This window comes from Cebus imitator, unplaced genomic scaffold (assembly GCF_001604975.1).
Source record: "Cebus imitator isolate Cc_AM_T3 unplaced genomic scaffold, Cebus_imitator-1.0 Scaffold39, whole genome shotgun sequence".
Classification (NCBI taxonomy): domain Eukaryota; kingdom Metazoa; phylum Chordata; class Mammalia; order Primates; family Cebidae; genus Cebus; species Cebus imitator.
The window spans coordinates 7,595,434-7,618,174 of record NW_016107354.1 but is presented as its reverse complement, the minus strand read 5'-3'; the positions used below and the strand labels follow the sequence as shown (position 1 = coordinate 7,618,174).

The following is a 22,741-nucleotide window of genomic DNA, read 5'->3' as shown; positions in this document are numbered from 1 at the left end:
ATTGAGAAGAAAATTATTTTCAATTTACTTCTTTGTTTGTTTGTTTTTGAGACAAACTCTTGCTCTGTCTCCCTAGCCTGGAGTGCAATGGCATGATCTCTGCACACTGAAACCTCTGCCTCCCAGGTTCAAGTGATTATCTGTCTCAGCCTCCTGAGTAGCTGGGATTATAGGCATGTGCCACCATGCCTGGCTAATTTTAATTTACTTTTTCAATAACTTACAATCCATGGAGAAGTATTTGTGCTATAATGTTAAAAAGCAGGACAAACATATATACAAATATTTATAAATTTCACAAATTAAAGGGTTGAAAGAGATATCCAAAATGCACCTAGTAGTGGACAAGGGCAAGATTCTGCAAGTTTGCTTTTCCTTATACCTCTGTATTGTCCATCATTTCTTTTCTTTTCTTTTGTTATGAAGATGTATTATTTTTATGTCCAGAAAATTTTTTTTAAACAGCCACAGGACAATGTCTAAATCCTAGGAAGATGTGTTATGATGGGGGGGCTGTTGGAGTTACCTGGGCATGAATGCTAGCTTGGCCACTTTATAGCTGTATGAATTTGTGCATTCTTATGCCTATGCAGCAAAGACCTATTGAGCACCCACTGTGTACCAGGCACTGTCCTAGAGATATAGCAGTGAAGAAACTATATATGCTTCTTCCCTCACCACAGAGTGCAGTCTAGTGAAGAGGGGATGGTAAACACATCACCACACAAATCATCCCTTACTACAAAGTGCCAGGTCCTCATGAGGGCAGTCACGAGAATCTGATTTGGAGTGGGTGGCTGGGGACCTTGGCCTCTGAGCGACAACTGGAATGAAAAATATGAAGAGGTCTGGAAGCCCCGTAACAGACGGCTTTGAGAGATAGGAAGGCCCTCCTGGGCGTATTCAGGGAACAGAAAGCCAGGGTTCTGAATGCAAAGAGGGAAGGGAAAAGTTGTGCAAGGTGAAGCTACCAGGATAGTCAGGAGCCAGATCACTCTGGCCTCACGGGCTAAGGGAAGGCCTCCTTAAGGACGGTGGAAAGTCACCGAAGGGTTTTAAGCAGCAGAGTGACATGTGATTAGATCTGCAGTTGTTGAAGATCGCCTTGATGCTCTTTGAAGATCAGGGTGGATGGGGTGAGCAGCTGGGTTGTTAGTTGGCCATTGGCAGGGCCCAGGTAGGAGAAAGTGGTGGTCTGGATCAGGCTGGAGCTGACTAAGGAGATGGAGAAATGTGGGGAAAGATTTGAGATGTTTTTGAGGCAGAGCCGGTAGGTCTGGTGATGGATTATGTGTGGGGGTGACAGTAGGGGAGGGCCGAGGAGGAAAGCCAGGTTTGGAACATGAACAGCCATGGGTTTTGTGGGAATGGGAAGCATGCCTCGGGGCGGGAGGACAGCCGGGAAGTAGGGAGAGGGAGCATGCCACCACATGTCCTTAAGCTTCAGCGTCTTCCTGTGATAACTGGGGTTTATGATGGTACCTGCACCCTCAGGGTGCAAGTTTCAGCCCTATTATCCAAAACCTCTTCAAAGCCATCTTCCCTCTCCTTTGCAGGTGGTGTGTGTTACTCTTGGGGCTGGAACGAGCATGGCATGTGCGGAGATGGCACCGAAGCCAATGTCTGGGCCCCGAAGCCTGTGCAGGCCCTGCTGTCATCGTCAGGACTCCTTGTGGGCTGTGGGGCTGGCCACTCCCTGGCCCTCTGCCAGCTGCCAACTCACCCTACATTGGGCCAGGAGCCCAAGGTCACCTACCTTTCCCCAGATGCCACTGAGGACACTGAATCTCAGGAAGCCATGGACAAAGAGAGAAACTAGAAGGAAAGACAGTCGGAAACTTCAACCCAAAGTCAATCTGACTGGTCCAGAAATGGGGGACTGTGACAGAGAATCTTTAATAAAGTGGCCTTTCCCACCAAAAGCCTCCCCAGAGAATTGCTTCATTGGTCTGCGGGGTTGGCCCAAGAAGGGCTCAGGAGGCAGTGATGGTTGCGCTGACCACAAACCAGAATGACGGCAGCTGCATGCCCAGCGCCTGGGGCTCAAGGAGACAGATATGCCTTCTACTCAGCAGAGGAGAATGAAGGGTTAGGTCTTCACTAAAGACATGGAAAGCTAACACACCAGCAGGAAGGCTCCAGGCTGTCCCTGCCTGGTGGAGATGGAAAACTCAGTTCTAGCTCCTCCATTATTTTAGCCCAGCAGCCCTCAATTCAGCAAAACAAAGGGTTCCTGGACCATGCCTAGAGCAGCTCCTCCTGGGGTTTTATTTTGAAGGCCCAGAGCACATGGTTTTCTAGTTCAAGGTTACTGAGGTACCCTGATCAGGTGACTGGATACTTAAACAGGAAAGAGCTCTTATCTTGGTGACTGGGGGCAAAGGAGAAGGTTCTAGAGAAGGGGTGGAGGGGAGTAGAGATGAGTATATGGAGGAAGAGTCAAGACTTCTGAGAAGACCCCGTAGAGGAAAACCCTAGGACAGATAAGAGAGGCTAGAGCCAAAGAAACTCTCAGAAGATTTGTCTTCATCTGAGTCAGCTAGGACTCTGGAGCTTATTTGTGTGACTGTAATTGCTAAAATGCATAGTTTCAGATGAGGGACAGGCCACAGCATGGGAAGGGTAATCTGTAGGGATAGCAACATCAAAGACTCTGACCCCTGACTGCCTGCCACACAAACCCTGTGCAGGAGGAGGGCCCTCAGGTAAGATGGGGACCAGGCCAGATCCCCACTCCCTGACTTCCCTGTGGCTCTGGGGACATACCACTTTTCTTCTCTCTGCTGTGACTGGCAACAGGCCTTTGGCCAGAGGACCTCAGAGAATGGACTTGATCTGGAGAACCATGTGGCAGTGTTGTCAGCTAGGCAGCCCAAGTCTATGGCCCATCCCACGCTGCCTCCTTGTGACTCAGGAGAGTGAGTCTGTGTGGGCTGGGCTGCAGTGGCTTCAGGTTACAAAATTCCACAATACCAAAGTTGGAGGCCCTTGAAAGACCACCTAGCCCTGTGGCTGTCACACTGCATCCTTTAGAGCCCGGGGAGTCTTCTGAGAACTCAGTGGCCACCTTGTGGGTAAAGGAGGCCAGGTAGAGAGAAGTCCAGGTTCTCCCCACAAAACACACACATCTTATTCCAAGCAGCTTTAGTTTTTTTTTTTTCCGTATTATATATTGGGCTTCACATAACATTTCATTTGACAAGAGGTCCTTGAGAGTTTAAAAACCTCTGATTTTATTCAACATTTTCATTTGTTCATGTGGAAAAATGGAGGCCAAAAAAGAGGAAGGGACCATCTCAAGGTCATAAACCTCATTACCAGGCCAGAGTCCTGATTGGGAAGTGACCCAGCTAAGTCCTTGAGTGAGACAAGTATGCGATAAGAGGGTAGCCCTGGGGCCAGGAGTGAGTTCAGCTCAGGACAATCTTGAGCTTCCCAGGCCTGAACCCAGAGACCCCTGACAGCCATAGGCTGACCTTGAACATCATACATGGAGTCCTCCTAATATTGCACCCTAGAAACATGGCTGCCCTGGCCAGCAAACCCCTTGGCTCCCCACCTCTCAGAACCACTAGAGGCCAGTATAGTCTCCAAGAACCCGAGGAATGGGAAGAAGGATATCTCCATGCACTCTGAGCTTGACTTGCCAAGGTGACCAAACAAACCACAGAGATGGAGCAGTCAGATGGCCCAGAGGTGACCCATACTGGAGCAAGCCCAAGGTCACTGACCCACCACCCACTGTCCTACAGGCTTGTATCAGACACACTGGCCAGAAAGCAATCCCACACCAGACAGCACTCAGGCCCATACCTCCTAGACAGTTACCAGTCACAAAGAACCAATGCACTCTCTCTCACAAGGTTCCAGTTCAGAGCTCCCTTTGACCTCTTTCAGCACCTGCTGGAAGAAACCAAAATCCCAAGGCCTTTGCTGCTGAGTCCTAATGCCTCTCCCATGGCCTTCTTGTGAGTGAGCACCAAAAAGAAGTGTCTCAGTGTTCCTTCCCAGCCTGAAACAGAATCAGGTGGTACACTAGCCCCTGAGCCCTTTGATGCAGAACCTCAGACTCTCAGAACTCAGCCAAGCCCTTCTTAGAAGCAGACAGGGTGCAGATAACCCACATGTGAAAGAATGAACGGCTCTTGGCACTAGAAGACATCATAGACCATCCCGTCACCTTGAGTTCCTCCATTTCTGCCTTCCCCGACAGCAGTGTTGGGCAGATGGGCTCTCTCCATGTTCCTTCACTGGTTGAATCTGATGAGTGTCTGAAAGCACTCATCAGATGATGAGTGAGGAGGTGTTGACAATGTCTCCCAGATTTTTTTTCTGCACGCTTTGATTGCTATTGGTTATTCTCACACTTTGTACATGTCCAAGGCCCTCATTCCTAATAGCCTGTGAGCTCTTTGAGAGCAAAAGACCAGGTTTTGGTCCATTTTGGAGCCCCTTCGCCAAGGATGGGTTCCAGTATGGAGGAAGTGCCCAAAAAATATCCATGAATAAATTCATCAGGACATCCCACCCACCATGGGGGGTGAAGGTTAAATGAGTGGGCTCTCTGGTCCCCTTGTCACTACTCATGCTCTACTTTTAGCCCTTTTATAAATATCATAACCATTTGATAGCTAGTTTATGACATCATTCACCTGGTAAGCTAATGCGCCATGGGAGATGTGGCTATTTGAGAAAATACTCATTTTTAAAAACTACTTTTTTTCAATGAACTAAGTGAATCAGTCTTCATATTCCTCCTGGGTGAGAAGGAAGAAAGGGGAAGAGGGGAGCAGACCCCCAATCTGTGCTCCCAGGTCGTTGGCCTGGCCCCTGGAGTGACGGTTGAAGGTTGAGCATATACCAGGGTCAGTGAGATGTCTCCCTCCCTAACTACCATACTCACCCTCCCCTCCTGATCACAAGTACACCATCATTCTTTGACACCCCCACCACACTTGGCCCTGGTGGGTTGTGAAGGCCATGAGATCAACCTTGGGTGAGACTGTGCTTAGGAATGGTGAATCCAGGCTGAAAGCCCTCTCACCAGCTCCAGGCATCCACCACTTCTGGGTGAAGTGACTTAGTGATCAGTTGAAACTGGGAGTTAAGGAGTTAGTTGGGAAACTGTTGGGGGTGGGGGTGATAGAGGGAAGGTGCGGGTCTGTGCAACTGCTACAAGTTCAGAATTTCAGAGTGACTATAGCACAGAGGAAGGAGCGGCTGGTGAGGCAGTGGGCTTTGGCAGCTAGTTAAAGGAGCTGAAACTTCATTCTTAGGGTGTTTAAGCAGGAGAGTGAGGTCGGCCAGCTGTGTGTGGGGAGGCTTGGGGCAGGATCAGAATGGCTCCCTTCTGCCATATTCATGGCCCTTCATGAAGGAGGGCAGGAGGCCAGATCCACAGGTCCTGGGATTTAGGACCAGCCACTCTAGTGTTCCTATCATTTCCATCCCTAATGGCCAGCTCCTGCAGGCCTCAAGTAGCTTGAGAGAGTTTAACCTGAGCTCTGGAGTTAGATCACCTGGGTTACGATCCTGCCTTCATCACACATTGGCTCTGTGGCTTTGGGCCATTACTTTACCTCCCTGCACCTTGTTTCACCTCTACAAAGGGGCTGTTAGGTGATCGCGAGCTGTCATTAGACAACGTGTGTAAGATGCCCGCATGTAGTAGTTGCTCAGTGCATGTAGCAAATTCCCTTTCCCCATTAGCTGCTGTGTCCCGGGAAACCCATATTCCTAAAGGCTTTTTGCTGAGCCCCACTTCTTTGCTGGTGGATCCCTAAGTAGAGTAGATATTGCCCTCCCTGCAGCAGCGGAGGCTACTTGGCTTGGGCATCCTGATGTTTATGAATGGTGTGGCAGCCCTGGCAGAGGCCCTGGGCAGAGGCCTTATGGTACTCACTGCTCCACTGACCCCACCCCCTTGTTTCCTGGACTGCATGGGGCATCAGGAAGTTGAGACGATGCTTAGAGATGATGAAAAACTGTTAGATGAGAATTTGATACCCACTTGAAGCTTCCCACCCACCCATCTGATCATGGACTCAGGCCATGCTGGGAGGCATCGAGGGAACAAAAATCAGGGGGAGATTGACACCCACTTGTCTGTGGCCCTGGGAAGATCCCTCCCTTCTCTGGGCCTCATTTCCTCATCTGGATAATGCTCAGAGTTGACTGTCCTTAATGACCATTAAGGACTCTTTCCACCTGGACATTCCTAAGTTTTTAATGGATAGAAAAGAATTGGAACCCCCATCCTCCACTTTGCCACCAAAACCCACTGAACAACCCAAGACAGTCAAGATCCCTAGGAGAGGGCTCTACCCCTCCCAAGATGCCTCCAGGCCGAGAAAGGGGTATGTGATGAGGGCATCCATCAGACTTAGCCTGGCAAGGGTGCTGCTAGGTAGGGCACCCAGATCTGACAGTCAAACCCTACCTCTGGCTTCATCAGAGTCAAGAAGGGCCTTAGAAGTGAGGTGACCATGGTCTGCAAAAGAGTCTGGGAGCTCTAACATGGCCCAATTCAAGGACCCATCAGTATGGCATGATTTATGGAGAAGTTTCCTAGTCAGGTGAATCCCCTAGAGGATGTGCTGGTCTGAGGTCCTCATAAGCCCTGTGCCTCTGAAAGCTGCCTCCCTTCCCCAACCCAACACGATCTGCAGCCCACGGGGCCACCCTGCCCGACCAACCTGCAAAGGGCAATTTCTTCCTTAGGGCCTGACTTTCCCCCAGGGAGAGGACAAGCACCTCAAGGTGGATCCTTGACACGAGAGCAGCCAGGGCCCAGGTTTACCCCAGCCCAGCCACAGGGGATCAGAGGCCCAGACCAGAATCATGACACTGCCTGAAGGCAATAAAAACCCAAATTCGTGCTTCATCTCAAAAGTCAGCTTTTTATTGTTGGGGGCCAGGGCCCAGGGAGGGGAGGTTGTTGAGCTAAAGCATCATTGCTCTCTTTCCAGGAAATGTTGTGAGCTGCAGTGAAAGCTCGAGATGTTGCATTTTTTTCAACTCAAGCATGTGTTTTTCAAAAATATCATCCTTCCCCCCCACCCCACTAATTTTAGAATCAGACCAAAGCCAAGCTACTGTCCTCTGTTTCTGTTGGGAAAATACTATATTTATTCGAGATGCAGAAGTGTGTCTCTGCAAACCTCCGACTGCTTCAGGAAAACAAATCTGCTTTAGACTATACAGAAACCATGATACAAAATTTATTTCATGCTAGAATCGCTTTGCATAACATTGGGCATGCAGGTTTTTACTCTGAAGTACTAAATTGCATACAATGCCAGGTTGTGCCTTAGTAAAGGTGGAGGAGGGTGTCCCTCCCGTGGTCCTGATCTTTTGGTGCTCTACATCCTGGTTTTAATGTAACACTTGGAAAATCCGTACGGTGGTGATTATTTACTATGAACAATTTGTTATGAAAGTTGGTCACACTGGATCTACACACTGATAAGATGAGAGAATCAACCTAGACTAGCTGCTGTCAGGGGTCTTGGGGAGACGTCCGCTGTGTCATAAGCATGCCAAACGGGGAAGAAGGCAGCAGTGCGAGTTTCCACAATTCTATTTGGAGCAAAGTTCTCAGTTTCCACGTAAGAGATGAACTATGAAGGTGAGGTCAATATGACCAATGACTGACCGACTGCCCTTTTTGGAAGCTTTCCTCTCGATCTTGCATACAAAAAGGAAGCAATCCTTTCCCCATCTCTGTCCCTCCTCCCCTCGCCCCTCACCCCCAGAAATGTACAGGTTTCTACCGAGCGCTGTTACAGTTTGGCTCCAACAACGTGTGTGAAAGTCAAGAGCTTTGAAAGAAAATAGAGGGCTTTTGCTTTTTTTCTTTTCGTTATCGTGGTTCAGGGTAATCATACAGTTGCAGGGGGTCGGTGGGTTTGGTTTGCTAGGTTTTCTGTTTAACTTCATGCAAGTCATGCTAAGGAGCCCCTCCACCCCCCCTCCCGAAATTAAATAAAATTTTTAAAAATGAAAAGAAGGAAAAGAAATCCTCTATGGTCAGTTACCATTTGGCCGTAGAAAAAGCTACGTCCGTCCTAGTACAATGCCTGGGCCACTCGGACTCGTCCGGCAAACCTGCATGGCGTGAATTTACTCTGTCCAAGGGTGAGGAGGGGCTGCAGGTCCACCCAGATGCTTAATAGCCACCAGTGTCCTCGGCCAAGCCGCCTGGTCAAGTCACTCTCACAGCCTCTGTCGGCATATACTTAGCAATGACAGGGCTTTCTTTGCAAAGATCTGCATGTAAAGAATACAATTAACACTTGAGCTTCTCTTCTTGGCTCTCCCATCCCGCTTGGTACTCAGTTTTTAAGAAGGAGGAGGAAAGACAGAACAGCCGCATGCAGAGGCAGGCAGATTCTTCTCCAGCTGGCTTGGTTTGCCCATGCACTCAGCCAGCCTAGCACGCCTGTTTCTCTCCCTCCTGGGGGAACGGGACAAGTCCCTACTTCTGCTCTGCACATTGACTTACACACCTGCATGCCTTCTGGCTCAGAATTAGCCTGAGAAAAGCAAGTCCTCTGCGGCTGTCATGGCTCCATGAGAGCGTGGGCTGAATGGATGTGGGTGTGGACACTTCACCCTTGCCTCCTCCCAAAGACACTGGCACCTAAGCCTCTGTGGGACTGAGGAACAGGTATCTCCTATGGACAGTGCTTGCTGCTGGACTCCCAGCCACTGCAGGGACTGGGGCTGCTCCTATCCTACACTCCCTGGGCTTCCGGCAGCACAGTAAAGAGACTGTCCTGTCTGGTCTTTGGGGCCACACCAATCGATCTAACATTCAAGATGATGGAGACAGGAAGCCCATGAGAGCTTACTGGGCAGGGCACGGACACTGGGAACCGTCTACCTGCTTTTCCCCTGACTCCTTGGGCCTGCCCCTGCTCCTGGGCATTCTAGCACCTCCACCTGGGAAAAAGCCAGTTGCAAAGGGGAACCTCAGGCCCATTCATGGCCGATGCCAAGGATGGGACCCTCCTCAAGGCTCGCAGCCCTCCGCCATGCAGCACCATGCAGGGAGTGGCACACCGTGCCAGGCTCTGGGCAGGGCAGAGAAGCAGAGACCAGCCTAGACCAAGTGAGTACAACTAAGCACCAGTAACCAGAACCACGTTCCCTTATCTCAGTGCAGGCTGCCTCTCCTCTTCTGGGTTTGCCTTTGCTTTTGTATTCTGTTTTCTCCTGCGTATGGTTTAACCACTTCAAATACTGGAGCAGCTGTGAATGACCATAGGCTGCACCAACTGTTGCTTTCAAAAACCCAACTCTTCATCTGACCCAGCCTGCTCACCCAGGTCAGCATGCATCTGTGTGCCCATGTGAGGCACTCCAAGACATGCACGAGCTGCCCAGCCAGTCTGCTGCACCAAGAAAGGCATCCTCTGCCCTCTAGGTCCGGGCCAGTGCCTGGAGCCTTGAGCTCAGGCGCTCCGGGCCCCCATCTCAAGCGTCTCCCCAGCCCGTGCTGAAGCTCTAGTAGAAGCTTTTCTCTCCAGTGGGATCAGCCTCAGCCTTCACCAACCACAAGGGGGCGCTGGGCACACCCAGGGCAGAGGCCCATGGGTGCTGGGGATGGAAGAGGCTGTACCATCCTGCTCAACCACTTCCTCTTGGCAAGTTCTGGATCTGCCACTGGCGATATTCTGACTGCAAGGACAATGGCCTTACCCCCACATCCTGAAGACATCTCTCTCTTCCTGCCTCTCCTCCCTCTGGCCTGTGGATTCTCTTTCAAGGATGCCTCTTCCATGCCAAGAACATGGATCTTGGGTAGCAAGGTCACAGGGTCCTGGCCCACTCCACTGCCCTCCTCAACCAGGGGACAGGAGGAATGGCTTTGCCTTCAGGACCTGATCTGCCATCTGCCAGAGCAGCCTGGGGGAGTTGAGGCCCCTCCTGCATTTCTGGGTACCCCCTGCCTTGGGGTCATGGCCTAAAGTCAACCTGTCCAATCCCCTCTCAACTCCCAGCTCAATACCAACCCGCAGCTGCCAGGACCTCAGGTTCTCTCTGCCAGCCTGACCTCTCGCTTCAGGGAAACAGCCTCAGTCCTCCAGGGGCCGACCCTGGGAAACTCCCTCCATCCTTGCCCCCCTCGGTGTGCCTGCCTGCCCCTCAGCGCCCTCGCCCGCCGCCCTGCCCACCCATCTGCAGGAGCGCGAGGCGGCCCAGACGATGCACAGTGCTCCCGCTTCCTCTACATACCCTTTCTCATTCCTCCACCAGGTGGGCACGCGTACTCCCCGGTTGATAAGAGGAAGCAGGGTCCGTATCTCTCGCGGGTGCCCGAGCGCGTAAAGGGCAGGCCCTCATCGGGAGTGAGGGCCTGGTCTATGTGGGGGCAGTCTTCGTTCGCCAGCGCGGCCTTCGCCACCTCCCCATTCAGTTTGGAATCTTCAAACATATAAGCAGAAGCTATTGAGACACTGAAAACTGTTTAGTGGGGGGTGGGGGGGACAGGCCAGAAGCGGGGTATTGGCAGAGGGCAGCTTGTCCCTGAGGATGGAAAAGCAGGTGGGCTGTGGAGGGAGGAAGGCACAAGGCAGGGGGCTTGGGGGTGTTCAGCTCATCCAGGCAGCCTTCGGGCTGCCCACAGTGCTGGGAGTGGGGACTCCTGGGTTTGCTCAAAGTTTGCAAAAAGATGAATTGGTGATGGACCCAGCAGGTGTGGTGCTGGGGGCCAGCCCAGGGCCCCAGGCGGGGCCGATGAAACAGGATGGTGTGGATGCAGTCATGGGGGAGGGCCAGACACAGGGCTCAGGGAGAAGACAGACAGACACGCAGAAACACTTCAGTCCAGAGAGGGACTTTTTTGGACCCCTCTGCTGCTGACCAGAGGCCGGCTGCCTCCTGTCCACAGCCAGCCAGTTGCTCGGGCTTCCTTAGCCCTGTCCAGACCGCCCCATCTACTCTACCCCAGCTCCCATGTGGATCTCATCTGATCACCTGGTTCACACCGCCCCTCCCCGCATCTAATGACTCAGCCTACGCCCCCCACCCCATTCAGACCCACGCTGGTCACTCTCTCTGCCCTGTTCCCCATACAGACTAGGCCTGGTCACATAGTCTACTCTGTTCCCACATGGACCTGGTCTGGTCACTCTATGCCCCGACCTCCATACAGACCAGTCCTGGTCACGCAGTCTCCTCTGTACCCATGTAGACCCAATTAGACCACTCCATCTGCTCTGGCCCCCACACGGACGGACCCAGGCTGACCACTCCATCTGCTCTGGCCCCTACATGGACGGACCCAGGCTGACCACTCCATCCACTCTGGCCCCCACACATATCAAGCCAGTGTCTTCCACTCCATGCTGCCCCCAGCAGGCCTGGCCAGTTTGCACAGGCACAACAGGGATGTATGCATGAGGCCATGACAGCAGGACATGGATGTGGGAGGGGCTCCCATTCCTCTGTCCCCTCTGGTCAGTGTCCCTGGCAAAGCAAGGCAGATGAATGTGTAGAAGACAACAGCGGCTGATGGGCTTGGGTGGGGGGAATTTGAGTCCTGGCCTCTGTGGTAGCCTGAGAAGAAGCCTGGGAGGATGGGGGCACATCTGATGGGGGACAAAGCGTGGCCAGAGCAAGGAGCTCCATCTCTCCGAGATCTGGGAGCAGAGCTGTGGAAGCCGCTGGAGCTGACAGAGGTAGCTCTGACTGGCCTTCGCCCCCATCTCGTCACTCTTGGGGATGGAACCTGCCCCAAACTCTCTGCCCTCAAAGCAGAATCTTCCTGGCCAGGGTGGGGCCAACTCCAATACTTCATCTAAGGTGAGAGCCTCAAGCGCAAGCCCTTTTGTGGAAGAGGGACGCCGACTTGGCCATGACCACGCTAGGGGAGGCTCTCTGAAAGAGCGGAGAGGGGGAAAGGCTGGAGACAATGTCCACCCGATTGAACACTCTCCCATGATCTTGTTCACATCATGTAACTACACGCAGAAGTGATCCTTCCCCATGTGCACACGCTGGGCGTACACGTGGGTGGGATCACCGCTCGTGTACACATCATGTCACTACAAAGAGGCAGTCAGTCAAAAGAGAAATGGACCAATCAGGTTTATTCGTAAAGCAAATCCAAAAAAATCCCATCATAATTTTGGAACTTAAAAAAAAAGTCTTTCGTACAAGATGGCAAAGCATTTCACGTACAGTGTGTTTCTTGACAATCCCAGGGGCTTCACTTCCCAATTTACTCTGAACCAAAAAGGCCAGTTGCCAAGGTAACTCTGACACCATGTGACTGGGACCGGGGTGTCTCTGGGGTCTGGGGGTGTGTCTGCAGGCACACACATGAGCTCACAGACACACTGGTCCTGCCTCCCACTCTGGCTGGCCCCGTCTTCCATCCAAGGGTCTCTGGGCTGAGGGAGGAAGTGTTGGAAGAGGGAAGGGAAACAGTATGGAGAGGACGCAGATGACGATGTGGGGGTTGAGGCCCATAGCACCCTACATGAATTTTCCTCAAGGGGAGAACAGTGGCTCCTCCCAGGCAGCATCTCCTTCTGGGAGGGGAGTGAGGTCTTGCTGTGTCTCTGTTGGCCATCCTCTGCCAGGAGGTGTGGGGAGGTGTCCACAGCCTGCAGTTCTTGCCTGGGTGGGGGTGGGTCGGGAGGGTGCCCCCTCTCTGCCTCCATGGAGATGGTGCCACCTGAGACACTTCTCTGGCTCTGAATGCGGGGCCCCTGCCCACTGGCTCTGCCCACAGGCCCCCGGCCCCAGGGGCTCCTAGCTCCCACAACCTCTAGAGAGCCCAAAGTTCTGGATGGTTTTGGGCAGGGGACAAGGAACATCCATCAGGGATTTCTGGAGGGATGACAGCCCGGCACCTTTCCCTCTTGGAGGACTCCCGGGACACCCCTAGGGCAAGCTTCTCTCCACCCTGACCTTTGAGGAGGGGATAACAGTTTGGTGGGGATGTTTAAGTCTTGCTCTGTGAATGGGCCCAGCCCCACTGGGCTGTTAGTGTAACTGCGGTCTAAGATGCTCTCAGAAACTGGGGGCATTCTCCCCCCACAACTCCAGAGAGATGGCTGGAAGAGAGAGAAACCAACGAGGGGGCAACTGTATAAATCTGGGGAACCCGTGAAGAGGACCAAAGGTGCCAGCCCTGCCAAGGCTCTCCACTCTCCCGCCCCTGCCCCAACCTTTGGATGAGATAGTGGCTAGGAGCCTCCGTTCCCTCCTGCTTTCCAGAGGCTGGGGATCTTGCCTCCCCCATCCCAGGGTCCCCAGTCCCCAGCTAGACCCACAGGACTGCAGAGATGAAATGGCAGCATGAACAGCGTCTCAGAGATGGTTTCCAGGCTTGAAATGGGCTGAGATGAGCGTCCGCGAGAGGGTCATTTTTTTTAAACTTTGGAGCAAGGAGAACCCAAGGTTGGGCCCTCAGCCAGCAGAGCTGGCTTTTTCTGCCCTGGTCTTCGGGCACCGCCAAAGTACTTACTGTTCACACCAGCTGCGGGCACCGGAGGGGCGCACGCGGGGCTGGGGTGGGGTGGGGGTTGCTGGGCATTTCCTTGGGTTTAGTCCCGAGGGATCTGCCCAGCTTGGGACTCAGGAAAAAAGTCCCGGGCTAAATGGGGACAGTCTGTGAGACACGAGCAGGGAACAATCACGAGAACCAGCACAAGTCATGCAACAAAACGAGGAGAGAGAGAAACATGATTAGTGGAGAGAGAGAGAGAGAGAAAATGTGAACAACACGGAAAAGAACACCCATGCCTGGCCCCCAGCGTCACTTCGTTTCTCTGCTACTTCCCACATAGCCCACCTGAGGACAACAAGGACCCCACTCAGGGTCCACGCTGCTGACCCTGCAGCTGGGTCCCTGCAGACACTCTTTTAGCCCCGCTCGCTGCCTAGTCAGCTTTGCCCAGCACCCTCCCCGCCCATGGATAGCACCACTCACTGGGCAGCTGCTGCAGCCCAGCAGGGGAAGGAGAGGGGCTGGGAATAGGGGACTTTAGACCCTTTTGCCAAAGATAAGCCAGGGGCCGTGGGGTAGCTACCAGGAGCCCAGACAGATTTCTCTGGGACCTCACTGCTGCTCTAGGTGCCATGGGTAGGAAGGGAGCCCGGCCACCACCCCTCCCTCCTGGCCACCCTCTGCTCACTGACATGGGACCCTGCAGCCCTGGACACAGCACCACAAAGGACTGACCCACATCACAGGAGCAGAGATGGATAAGACACACGCGATTGGACATGCGGGACGGAGGAGGCACTGTGGGCTGTCCAGAGCGGGACGTCTGGGCATCCCATTGCAGATGCAGGAGGAAGCCCCTTTCTGGGAGAGGAGCAGATTCTCCTGGGACCCTGAGCCCCAGGCAGTGCCTGGCTGTGCTATGGTGCCCTCCTGTCAACCCCCAGAGGTCCTACAACCGGTGAGAACTGGACCCTTGACACCCTCCCAGAACAGGCCGTCAGACACTGAGGCCATGCCAGCCACAGCACAGAGGAGGTGACCAGATGGTCCCTGGGACAGACACAGACAGGCTTCAGGCGAGAATAAGAAGTGGAGGTGAGGGTCAGGTGCTGCTGGCACCACTGGGGGCTGACCTGGTGGGGTGGGGGATGCCCTCAGAGCCCAGCATGCCACACGCAGCCCCTAACTCTGGTTTTAAAAGTGGAATTGGAGAATCTCAGGTTTCAGCGACACCACTAGACTGCCTTGGGGGTGCAGTGAGGCTGGAAACGCCTCAGGGGGCTGCATCTCGTCTCTCACAATTCCTGTGGGGCCACCATATTTACCCGCCTTGCCCCTGGACTCCCCCACACTCTCTCACAAACTCACTCAACCCTATGTCCATCTAGGGGCATGGCTGCAAGCAGGAAAAAAGGCAAATGGGAAGAACTCCAGGGTGCAGAGGTGGGGACGACGTTCCTAAAGACCACAGCCCCTCTTGGTGGTGGATAGCCGGGGTCTCACACGCCAGCTTTTGGAGGGGGAGTATTCTGCTGAGGGATGAGGCTGGAGCCTTGGGGTCAGGATATCAGGACAGCACCAACACCACTGGGGAGTGAGTGCCTGGGAGCACAGCTGGGATGTGGGGGAGGCAGGAGGGATCCAGGCGTCCGATCTCCAGAGGCAAGCTTGTGGAGGGCCCCCAATACTTCCTCAGCCACAGAAACTGTCCAAGCCAGAGCTGTCTAGGCCCCTGAAACCTGGGGCCAGGGCAAGGTGGCTCCCAAAAGCAGGGCTGGGGGAGGCTGTAAAGCCCAGGGGCAATCCCACAGGAGTGCATGGGTTTTACAGGTTCTGTGTCCCTGGGATTAGCTGGTGCGCACGTCTGAACACGCACATCTGCACTCCCAGGGCTGGGGGTCAGGGGAACTCAGCATCCCACCCATCCGTCACATGATTTGTGAAGGCATTTAGTTACCCTGCCCAATAAAAGTGACACAGCTTGCTAGGGCTGCAGTTTGCAAAGAAATGACAGGGTAATACTGTCATCGTCCAAGAGCACAGAGGAGTCTGGGCCTGCCTGGAGAGCACTGGGGATTCCTGACCGGCGGGCCCCTGGAACCCGTGTGTGGGGGAACAATCCTGAAAAGTGTTGGGGAGGATGCAAAGAAGGGCCAAGCAGTGCCATGGTGGTGCCACGGTGATGCCACTCGGGCTGAGCTCTTCCTGCTGGGCCCACATGGAAGCTGGGGCCAGCCCATGCCTTCCCCCTAGAGGCCCAGAGCCCTGCTGGTAGCTCCTGAAATCAAGTAACTAGCTAATCCAAAGCAGAGAGCTCGGGTCCCCTGTTTCAGCCTCGGAGACCCCTGCCCACCCCTGGCCGTGTTCCTCTCAGGTACCTACAGAAATCCCAGGAACGGGAGGGTATGGAGCAGGGTGAAAGGGCCAGTGAAAGCCCCCATGGGCAAAGAAGTGGGCCTTGGGGGTAGTGCTTGGGCCAGCACAGCTGTGGGGTAAAGCCAGGAGAGGGTCGGGATGGGGTGGTGGGTCAGAGAGCGCAATAGCAGGGAAGAAAATCATCCACTGGGGGAGGCCACCCAAACCAGGGAGAAACTTCCCCACCTGGGGCTGAGCTAGACTGCAGCCCCCTGCCAGACCTGGGCACGGGGAGGTCCTTCATAGACTAAATACCACCTCACTCTCATGTCAACCTCCCGCTCGCCCGGGCACTCCATCTTACTCAGTGCTGTCATTCTTCTCTGGGTCATCTGTTCCTTTGAAATCCCTGTGTCCACAGAATAAGTCGGTGGTATTCCATGGGTAGAGGTAGACTATGGGCTTTATATCTTCGGACCAGAGCCCCATGATCAACTTTATGTGCTATGTGCAGGTTCTCATAAAACTGAGATAGTCCCATAACGAACCACTAGCCATGGAATATTAGAATATATCCCACGGTGACTAGTATTGTTCCATGCCCCCCTCCCCCCTCCCGGCCCCCAGTGAATTCACGGGAAAGTGTTGTACACCGGTTGGATGTCTATATTGCTGCTGCAGTCCCTACCGCCGGAAACGGGGAGAACCCTCGGTGGGAGGCTGTTGCTGGTCTATGGTGCTTTCATCTAAGCTGCCCAGGGTGGCGGCCCCCTCTAGTCCTTTGCTCAGCAGCTGCTTCCATCAGGTCACCGGAAACTCCCACTCGACCATCAACCCAAACAGACAACGTGAAAGCTAGAGTCACTCCGACAGGTTCCTAAAGATAAAGGCTAAACTCTAGAGCGGTGGTAAGATGAGTTGGTTCGGCATGCTATGGGGTAAGTAAGCTCGTCACGGAGGGCTACAGACGTCTCCTGGGAAGGACCTCGAGCTGGGCAGCCCAAATCAGGGCAGGAATTCTACTCAGCTATGGAGACAGGCTCTGCTGGGGGTGAGAACCCTTGCTCCTGCCTTTGCAAGGGACCCTCCTGCCCAGATCCCATGCACCATCTCTGCCGTCTACACAGCCCGAAGGGAGCCGTGGTAAGGACCAGATCAAAGGCTGTCTGGCATTTCCAAATCACACCCACCCCCGCCCTGTCCCAACACCGGGTCAGTAGCCTGAGTCAGAGACTCACGCTGGACTCCGGCCCCGCCGAGCAGAACCCCGTCCCGGCTCCTGCTAAGTTAGTCCTCGGCAACCTGGCGGGCCGCGTCGTCTCTTCAGAACATCATGAGACCAACCGCGTCAACCTCCTTACCCAGGGGCACCAGTGAGGTTCCTCTAGCAGGCTCTCTCGCCTTCTGAATGTGGCCGCCCAGCATCTCCCTGGGCCCCCCGGCTCCACACCTCGAGACTGAGTGCGGGGTCCGGGATCACCCACGGAACTAGGGAAGCAGTCTGACTGGATCTGGAATCATCGCTACAGGGGGCGGAGGTGAAAGGTCAGATCGACATGCCTCTAAGAGGTTTCCTACCTGCTCTGTTAATTTCTAAAATTTCTTCCTGGGCCAGCGGACATGTGTCACTCTGAGTACTGTGGTGTGGAGAGTTTACGACAGATTTACAATAATTGGGAGATCCCAGCTGCGGTGGCCGCGGAATATGCTTCTTTTTTTTCTTTGGTAGTTTCTGCTTAGCCATGGCTAAGGAGTAATACATCCCGAAATTGTTCACGATGACGGGCACGGGCATGGCGATGGTGAGCACGCCCGCCAGCGCACACAGGGCCCCCACCAGCATGCCGGACCACGTCTGCGGGTACATGTCTCCGTAGCCCAGGGTCGTCATGGTGACCACGGCCCACCAGAAGCCGATGGGGATGTTCTTAAAGTGCGTGTGCTCACTGGCGCTGGGGTCGTTGGGCTGTGCCCCTATCCTCTCGGCGTAGTAGATCATGGTGGCGAAGATGAGCACGCCCAGGGCCAGGAAGATGATGAGCAGCAGGAACTCGTTGGTGCTGGCGCGGAGCGTGTGGCCCAGGACCCGGAGGCCCACAAAGTGGCGGGTCAGCTTAAAGATGCGCAGGATGCGCACGAAGCGGACGACGCGCAGGAAGCCCAGCACGTCCTTGGCGGCCTTGGAGGACAGGCCGCTCAGCCCCACCTCCAGGTAGAAGGGCAGGATGGCCACAAAGTCAATGATGTTGAGCGAGTTCTTGATGAACTCTACCTTGTTTGGGCAGAAGATGACACGCATGAGGAACTCGAAGGTGAACCAGACCACGCAGACGCCCTCGATGTAGGTGAGGAAGGCCTCCGTCTCCGCCTCCCGGTAGTAGCGCACCTGTGTGCCATTTCGAACGTTCTCGATCTCTGTCTTGTTCACGATGGGGTTGAAGCGCTCATGGGTCTCCAGGCAGAAGGTGGTGATGGAGACCAGGATGAAGAAGAGGGAAGCGAAGGCCACATACTGTGGGGAGAAAGACACAGTGTCAGGGGGAGGCCCACCCAGAGTGGGGAGTGGAGAAGGCTGGGTTGCCTGTCCAGTGCCAGGGCCAGGTGGGGCAGGGGCTGGGGGCAAGATGCCTGCTCCAGGCCCCCTGCAGCACGACATGCCACATTTCCCTCCACGAGGGGCGTGCACGACTGCCAGGGTGGGCTCTAGAACCCTCCTCCTCCATCTTCCATGCTCTCTTCCTCCCCCTATCCCAGCTATATGTGGAAGCCCCAGCCACTAGCAGAGCTACAGAGGGAAGGAGCCTGGATCCCTGAAAAGACATCCGCTAAATACCCACATTGAACTGTCACTTGAGTGGGAAACAAACTTCCATTGTGTTTAGCCACTGATTTGAAGTGGATTTGTGAAGGCATTTAGCTACCCTGCCCAATAAAAGTGACACCGCCTGCTGGGGCTGCAGTTTGCAAAGAAATGAGAGGGGGCAGCTGTGGTGGAATGAAGCCCCTCAGAGGCCAGATCTCTACTGGTTCTCCCTACTCCAGTCTCTTTGCTCTTTTTCATGGGTCTGTGCCTCCCTCGTGTGGTCTCTTTCAGGTTCCATCCTGCCTAGAGCTGAAGAAAATGTATGTCTTCCCCATGGTCTTAGCCTTTTAAAATTTACCCCCTCTCTGTCTTCTAGGAACTTGCACTGCAAAAGATCATTTTGCCAAAAGATCTCTGACAAAAGATCATTCAGCCTCTATTTGAGTACCTCCAAGGACAGGGAACTCACTACCATGAGGAACTCACTACTATGAGCTCCCTGTCCTTGGAGGTACTCAAAAAGAGGCTGAATGATGTTTTGTCAGAGAGACTGTTTGAGGGTTCAGGTATCAGGAGGAGAATTGGAACAGGGTTCCCAAAGGCACCGTGACCCACAGGCTCTGCTTGACTCCTTTCCAGCTCTAGGGTAGGGGTGCAAGTAGGAGGGAGGAAGAAGCTGCAGGAGGCCTGGGGCCTCCCAAATATGTGTGGGCACCTGCTCGCTCAGACAGCACCAGTGAGAAGGAAATGGCCAGGATCGCCCTGCCTGTTCAGAACCACCTGCTCTGGCCCTGGGCTCCCTGCAGAAAGGTTCGGGAAACCCTTTGGTTTGGTTTGGAGGCCCCATCTAATGATCCCCTGGGCTTCTCAAGCCTGCAGCAGGCATGAGTACCAAGCAGACGGAATCGGGCAGCTTTCTGAGTTTCAAACCTTCCTGCACAGACTGGATTCTGGGAAAAGGTCTCTTCTTACAGTCTCCTGCCAGGCCCACTGGGATTCTAATATACTGTGGCTTCCCTTGGCCCTGCTCTGGGCAGATGGGCCCCTGCCAGTCTGTCCTCTACCAGGGGCCCAGATAGTCACTCCTGCCTGCATGTCCTCCCTGCACCACACCCCTCTGGGTCCCCATTCTCCCTGCCTAGCCATGGCCAAAGCAGCGCCATCTCCAGGAGGCAGCTCTGGGTTACAGACTGTAAGGGGTGACACCTTTGTTCTCTGACCTGCCCTCATAGGTCACTTGGAGGAGGCCCGAGGTCGCACCATGTCAGTCAGTGCAGGAGGCAGCCATGCTGCCCCTAGAGGCCGCCTTGGTGGCAGTGATGCCCTTCCCCCACCCAGGGGGTCCCTGCAAGTCCAGAACAGTCTGGTTTGGATTAACTGTGGTCACAGGGCCTGACATGCAACCTGGCAGGATCTGAAAACCAAGTATCATGTGGACCTTCCAAACCACATTCTGTGTTGGGGGAAGTTTGGAGCAAAGGGAAGCGACAAAGCTGGCACCTCAGAATGACAGAGTGAGAGCAGCCTTTGCATATGATCTGCTCTGAGGCACCACATGCTACGGATGGGGACCTGAGGCCCAGACGCAGGAAGAGATCTGCCCAAGCTATGCCGACGGGACACTACTAGTCCTGCTGGTTCTAGAGCATTGTGCAATTTTCAGAAAACTGTCTCCTAAGCCACTATCAAGTGCGGTCCATATGCATCCTTCTTTCCATCCACCTGCCCCTCCTTTCTGTTTTTAATTTTTTATTTCTTTATTTATTTTTACTTTGTAGAGATGGGGTCTCTTTATGTTATCCAGGCTAGTTTTGAACTCCTTGCCTCAGGCAAGCCTCCTGTCTTGACCTCCCAAAGTGCTGGGATTACAGGTGAGAGCCACACCTGGCCTATCAGCGCATCATCCTCCCTTCCTCCTTTCTGCTCTCCTTCCCTGCCGTCCATTCATGCTTTCTTAAATCCGTTCATACGCCCATCCAGCCACTTATCCTCCCTCTCTTCTTTTCTCTCTCCCTCCCTCCCTTCTTTTCATCCATACATCCATTCATTCTTCTTCCCTTCCCTTCTCTTTTCTTATTTCTTTCTCTCATTCCCTCTTTCCTGTGTCCCTCCCGCCCGCCCTCCCATCCATCCCTGCAACCCATCCATCCATTCCTCACCAGGCACCAGGTTCTGCCTGGCACAGAGTTGAATAAGGCCCCACTGCAGCCTCAGGGAGCTCCCTGCCTAACTCAGGTGAAGGTACATTCAGAGACACATACAATGTAGTGGAGTGAAAAGCTGAACCCTCAGCCCTGTGAACTAGAGGAAGCTGGAAAAAGGTCAAAGTAATTTGTGTGCATTTCAGAGAGGCAGGGTAGAGGATTAAAGATCCAGAAAGGCTTCCAGATCCAGAAAGGTCAGACCTGGGGCGTCACAAAGGTAGACCAGGAAAGCAACATGGAAGCAACAGGAAGAGGCCGCCATGTTGGCCCAAGTTTATTGAGCTCCAGAGTTCTCTCCATCACCAGAGTCGCCAAGGCTCTTGAAGTTAAAACACACACCCTGGTCTGCTGGGTATCTGGCCTCAGATTCTACCTGGGAGGTCTCATCCTGGAGCTTGGCGTTCACAGCCCAGACTCCCTAAGGGCAGAGCAGGTCCCCCAGCTGCACCCCCTGTGCTGGCCTTTGTATGAGAGAAGAGGAACAAACACACCGTGGGTGACCGAGGGGTGCCAAGAGGCAGGGCCTACTGAATACCTGGCTCTCAATCCTGGCTGGAGGCTGGAGGCGTCTCCCCTCCCCACTGCCCCTTCAGCCAGGACATCCCATTCCCTAACCTTCCAACATCCATCCTCTACTGTACCCACTGTTCATAGGGGACTCTCCAGGCAGGGTCTCTGCCATCAAAGCAGATTTTAGCTTCAGTCTTGACCAGAGAGAGCTGTCAACTGGAATCCCAGCTCTGCCCATGCAGCCTGCAGAGAAAGCCCAAATCCCCCAGCCTGGCACACGAGGCTCTCCACGCCCTGGCCTCATTTCATTCCCCAGGGTCCTCTCCCTGCATGCACCCAACATTCTTGCCATGTGCCCCCCTCTGCCATTTCTGACCACAGAATGTCTCCCCACCTCCGTGGTTTTGCATCTGCTGTTCCTTCTACTGGGGAGTGTTCCTGCCAATCTCTGTCTGGAAAAATCCCATTCATCCTTCAGGGCCCTGCTAAGTGGCCCTTCCCCTGAGGTGAGGCTCCATTCACAGCCATGGCCCACAGGAGGCAGCAACTGAAGGGCCTCCCCCAGGAGTCTCTAAATGCGCCCCAGGGAGGCAGCAAGCCCATCTCCAACTCCAGCTCTTTAGTGCCCAGGAAGGCTCCTGGGAACAGCCCAGACAGGGCGCTGATGTCCCTGGAGCCCTCTGACTCCCAGGCACCCCCACATCCCGGGAGCCCTCTGACTCCCAGGTGCCCCACAGCCCTCAGAGTACTCATCTCCAGTGCTCCTCTCAGTTCAGATCCAGATCGGAAGACTGAGGCTTTATACGATGGGGGTAAAAATCTTTGTTTCTCAGGGATCAATTAACAGCCTGTCTAGATTCTTTCCTCTCTGGGGCCCTGTGCCCAAGGAGTGGAGGATGGGGAGCAGGCAGCAGAAGCCAGGTCCAGGCACAAAGACTCCTTCCCCAGGGAGAGCCAGGAGAGGTGGAGGCCAGGCCGCCTGCCCTGCTCAGGCTCCCGGGGCGCCTGCCTTCCTGGCTTCTGCTACTGTGAGGTCTGGTCTTCCTCTGTTACAGGCAGAGCCCCAGCAACATCAAATTCCAAGGAACCCTTAGAGAGCTATGGAGGAAGATGTCCCAGCCTGCTCAGACCCCAGTTTTCTCTTAAGCCTAGACCAGGAAGAGGTCAGCCATAGGCACAGCCAGAGCAAGAGCTATGAGGCCCCAGCTCCCTTGTGTCTGTTCTCTAGGGCTGGCTGCGCATAGGAAGGAGAGAGGAAAAAGCTCCCGAAGCTTGAGGACTTACTATGCACCTTCAGTCCTCACATCAACTTGGTGAGATGAGGTCATATCCCCATTGCGTCAAGGAGGAAATGCAGGTACAGAGAGGTTCAGGGACTAAGCCAAGGTTTTAAAGCTCCCGATGAGG

At 54.1% G+C, this 22,741-nt stretch overlaps 2 protein-coding genes across 5 annotated transcripts in view; one reads left to right on the top strand and one right to left on the bottom strand.

Annotated features, from left to right (window-relative positions):
* The window catches only part of SERGEF (secretion regulating guanine nucleotide exchange factor), a 234,412-nt gene extending 232,490 nt beyond the window's left edge, over positions 1-1,922 (top strand). For 2 of the 4 annotated variants that reach the window (XM_017525826.1, XM_017525825.2), the window contains one exon: positions 1,557-1,922. In XM_017525826.1, coding sequence (XP_017381315.1) covers positions 1,557-1,819 — 263 coding nt within the window. In that variant the 3' untranslated portion in view covers positions 1,820-1,922. The remainder of the gene's footprint in view (positions 1-1,556) is intronic. The other 2 variants (XM_017525832.2, XM_017525834.2) reach the window with 2 other exon arrangements.
* A 4,957-nt stretch (positions 1,923-6,879) lies between these two features.
* KCNC1 (potassium voltage-gated channel subfamily C member 1) overlaps positions 6,880-22,741 on the bottom strand; it is a 48,570-nt gene continuing 32,708 nt past the window's right edge. Inside the window, exons 2-4 of the mRNA XM_017525824.2 lie at positions 17,396-18,329; positions 10,240-10,428; positions 6,880-8,268 (exon numbers count right to left, since the gene is read on the bottom strand). Of these exons, the coding sequence (XP_017381313.1) occupies positions 8,204-8,268; positions 10,240-10,428; positions 17,396-18,329 (1,188 nt within the window). The 3' untranslated portion in view covers positions 6,880-8,203. The remainder of the gene's footprint in view (positions 8,269-10,239; positions 10,429-17,395; positions 18,330-22,741) is intronic.